Source organism: Halyomorpha halys, unplaced genomic scaffold (genome assembly GCF_000696795.3).
Source record: "Halyomorpha halys isolate HHAL.00 unplaced genomic scaffold, Hhal_1.1 Scaffold21.1, whole genome shotgun sequence".
NCBI lineage: Eukaryota > Metazoa > Arthropoda > Insecta > Hemiptera > Pentatomidae > Halyomorpha > Halyomorpha halys.
Genome location: NW_027112014.1, coordinates 205,326 through 209,140, shown reverse-complemented (window position 1 = coordinate 209,140; position 3,815 = coordinate 205,326). Strand labels below are relative to the sequence as shown.

Genomic DNA, 3,815 nt, shown 5'->3' with positions numbered 1-3,815 from the left:
TTCATTGACCGCACCCCATCTTCTCCTCATATATATAAAGTAATTTTATTTTGGAAGAAGATAGTTGACTTTATGAAGAAGGTTGGAGAGAGATAGTTCAGGTGGCGGTCAATAAATGTATCAAAATAGCAAAAGAAAACTATTTATTGTTAAGCAACTTTTGTAGCAGAACTTCATTCTAATCTGCCCTGATCAAGCCCTGCAAAGTGGGCCGAAACCTTGGTTATAAATAAATAGTTTTCTTTTACTGTTTTGATACCTTTATTGGCCGCCACCCGGGCTATCTTTCTCCAACCTAAAGTAATTTTTATATTAATAGTAAAGCAAGTAATGAAGACGGTAAAGTACTCACAGGACTTATAAGGCGTACTATTCTTCTGCTAATAATTTTATACTATTTTTTTTTTTACGACTATAAATTTTATCGACAATGACAATTATTGAAAGATAATTTTTTTTTTCAAAACATTCAGTGCATAGTCTAAAACAGTGAAAAAAAATTTGAATACTTATTGCGTTATCTTATTATTAACGAATTTGATTATAACTCATTAGTTCCAATGGATATAAAAAAAAAAAAAATTACAGAAATGTAGATCTGTCACTTTTTTTCTTTTTAAATCTTGTGTACTCAATTTTCCTAGAAGCGCACATATCACATTTTCCTCGTGATATGACAAATGCTGGGCGCATACAAAGAAATCAGAGATATTATATATAATTGTAAATTAATTAAAAATTAAAAATATAAATAACATTATTTGTATAAAATATTGTAAATAAGACTGCAGGCAAGTCCTGACTTCATATCTGCCCAAATGTCTAAGCGTTTGAATTAATATAGCGCCATGAAATTAATTGATAGGACTTCTAAATCCGTTCCTTGAATAGTATTGAACCGTTCCAGCTAAGAATCGAACCCACCCCAATGTGTATGGTATCGTTATGACTACATTATTTATCATGGGACATTTCTTATAATTTAATAATTATAATAAAGGCTTGGCGAACTCGAAGGTTCGATGCTGATCCCACCAATCGTTCTCTACTTACATCTGTCCAGTGCTTTTCAAAAACCTTAAGGTGTTGTTCTTCCCTTAGTGTAGAAGCCACGTTTCATATTCGTAAAGTATGCGAAGGATCGTAGTTCTCATATTCTAACTTTTCAAGTTTTTGGACAGACTACATCTCGACAAACGACTGACATGGAATCCTCATACAAGACTAAAAAGACAAGAAACTGCTCGTAGATTCCGACTATTGCAACAGTTACTAGACAAACTGTCTAAATTGCCAATCTATTACAAAAGACTGATCTACATCACTATTATAAGGCCTATCCGGACATACGGAGTTGAGCTTTGGGGCTCCACTAAACCATCTAATTCCTGTAGAATCCAATCCTTACAGTCCAAAATCCTTAATGCTCCTTACTTTGTCGCAAATCAAATCACCCATCAGGACCTCAATGTTGCATATGTTGCCGATTTGGCCAGAATCAGATACCAATCCTTCTATAATAAACTTCCCAACCACCCAAACCAACTCGTTTCTAACCTGGCTTCTCCTTACCTAATAATCCTCCTAGGCGTCTGAAAAGAAGATGGCCTCGAGATCTTCTCCTCTAGAAATGTTACTGGAGTTCTATCAATGGGTAGATTCTCCATGTGTTTGTATCATGTCATTATACCACTTACATCAAATTTACTTGATGTTTATATATGTATACAGTTGTAAATAACAATAAATAAATTATTAAAAAAAAAGTATGTAATTCGGAAATTGAAAAAAAATAAAACAAGGATTTTCGGCCTTTGTCCTCGCTTTTATTTCCTCATCAATTTCGTTTTGTTTTTTTAGTTACCCAAATAACAAATATACTTCTTATCTAAATTACCGAGATTGCTCCCGTGTTTAGTGCTAAACATATATTTTGTTTTATTCATACTTATTTCGAGATCCAGTTACTTCCTATAGTTTATCGACGTAGTTGTGTTTAGTTTTATCGTTTCCTTCTTCTCACTTCTAAATACCGAATCATCAGCATACCCAATCACAGTTATTTTATCACCTATAGTTAAACCCTTTTCGGTATATAACACATTTTTAATAACGTATTCTGGTGCTATATTAAATAAGATAGGCGATAGAGAATGGCCTTTGTTTAAACCAGACCGAACCTCCTACTTCTGAGAATAATGAATACAGACTGGAAACCATTTGAGCAATATGAAGAAAATGGTCAGAGTTACGGTAAAAAAAAAAAAAAAACGAACGAAATAGTTTTCAATTATTAATTTTCCGACTTTTCGTCCCACATTATAGGGGTTCATCAAGGCTGTTCAAGACGATAGGTTAACAGTTGAATAAATAGCTGTAAATAAATAAATAGATGGCTGCTTAACCTATCGCCTTCAACAGCCCTGATGAAGCCCTACAAAGTGGGGCGAAACGTCGGAAAATAAATAGTTGAAAACGATTTTTTTTTACCACAATCCTAACCGTTTTCTTCATATTATAAATTATACGGTCAACTATTTATAAATATACATTTAGCAATAGTTGAACGATTTCACCTAAAACTACATTGGTAATCTCTCATTATTATATAATATATTATTATATATTATTATATAATATATTAATATTATAATTCAATAGACTGAAGTATAATAATCGAATAGCTCTTTAAGAATCATATAAACAAAAAATAAATCCTCCATTTCCTATATTGGAAATTAAATAATACCTCTTATCCACGAGATAACTGTAATAAAATTCTGACTTTTTAATGTGACGTCATTATTTGTCAACTTATGAATTGATTGTATACAATGGATTTCATGACGTCGACTGAATTGTATAATTGTCATCACAGGTTTCTATTACGTCATTCCCTGCCCACGCATAAGCTGTTCTTCTGGAACAGTCCGGAAAATGGGGCCTCCGATTCCTTCAAAAATAATATTCGCCCAGGAGTTACTCGCATGATTATTGAATGCGGAAATAGCATATATTATTTATTGAGGTGTATAAGTTGGCTTTTTATAATAGGTTTCCTGGAATATTTTTAATAAAGTTGGTATGCCATTCAGCGGCCATATGTAAAGTTGAGGAAAGGAGGTTGTGACTGTTTGCCAGTCCAAGAATGGGAAGGCCAGGCGACGTGGGCCGCCAGTGTAGGAGTGCGTTCCGATCTCTCCAGTGTCTTATACGCCATCGTCATGAACGGTATGTCAATAACTATCTTGTATACATATTTTTATTTGTGTATATATATAAGTAAGTGCATCAGTGTATTAATGTATCTTTGTACATTGTTGTTATCCAGTCGGCCGTGGTTGAGGCATAAATTATGATGGCCTTGTCCTCATTACTTCTTTCCTTAATAGATCTGAACATGCATTAAAAGTTTTGCTTTTAAGTACTATTTTGCGAAAAATTTCAGTAAAAAGAAATATGAACGAAAAAAAATTATCTTTTTTTATATGATTTTAAAAATGAAATATTTGTTTTTATAAATGAACTAATTTATATATTTTTCACATAAAAGAAAAAAAAATGACCAAGTAAAAAATCATCAAAAAATAAAAAAGAATATTGTAATAAATCCTTCTATCAATTTTATTATATTTACGAATAAATAATGTAACGAAAGAGAAAGAATTTGTTTGAAAATTGCTAATAAAAAGGCCCGAAACGTTGTAGGTATAAGGAATATATATTTATAGAATTAAACATTTTTATATTTATAATTTTAATTTTTATGTATTCATTAACATATTAAGAAATTGTTAGCTTATATCGTCGAGATG

General features: G+C 31.7%; 1 protein-coding gene across 3 annotated transcripts in view; it reads left to right on the top strand.

Annotated features, from left to right (window-relative positions):
• LOC106681891 (leupaxin) overlaps window positions 1–3,815 on the top strand; it is a 208,802-nt gene that overhangs the window by 89,273 nt on the left and 115,714 nt on the right. Inside the window, exon 1 of one of the 3 annotated variants that reach the window (XM_024362342.2) lies at window positions 3,096–3,231. The exons of the other annotated variants lie outside the window; for them this stretch is intronic. Within the exon in view, the coding sequence (XP_024218110.1) occupies window positions 3,225–3,231 (7 nt within the window). The 5' untranslated portion in view covers window positions 3,096–3,224. Of the gene's footprint in view, window positions 1–3,095; window positions 3,232–3,815 lie in introns of those variants that run through there. 3 annotated transcript variants of the gene reach the window in all.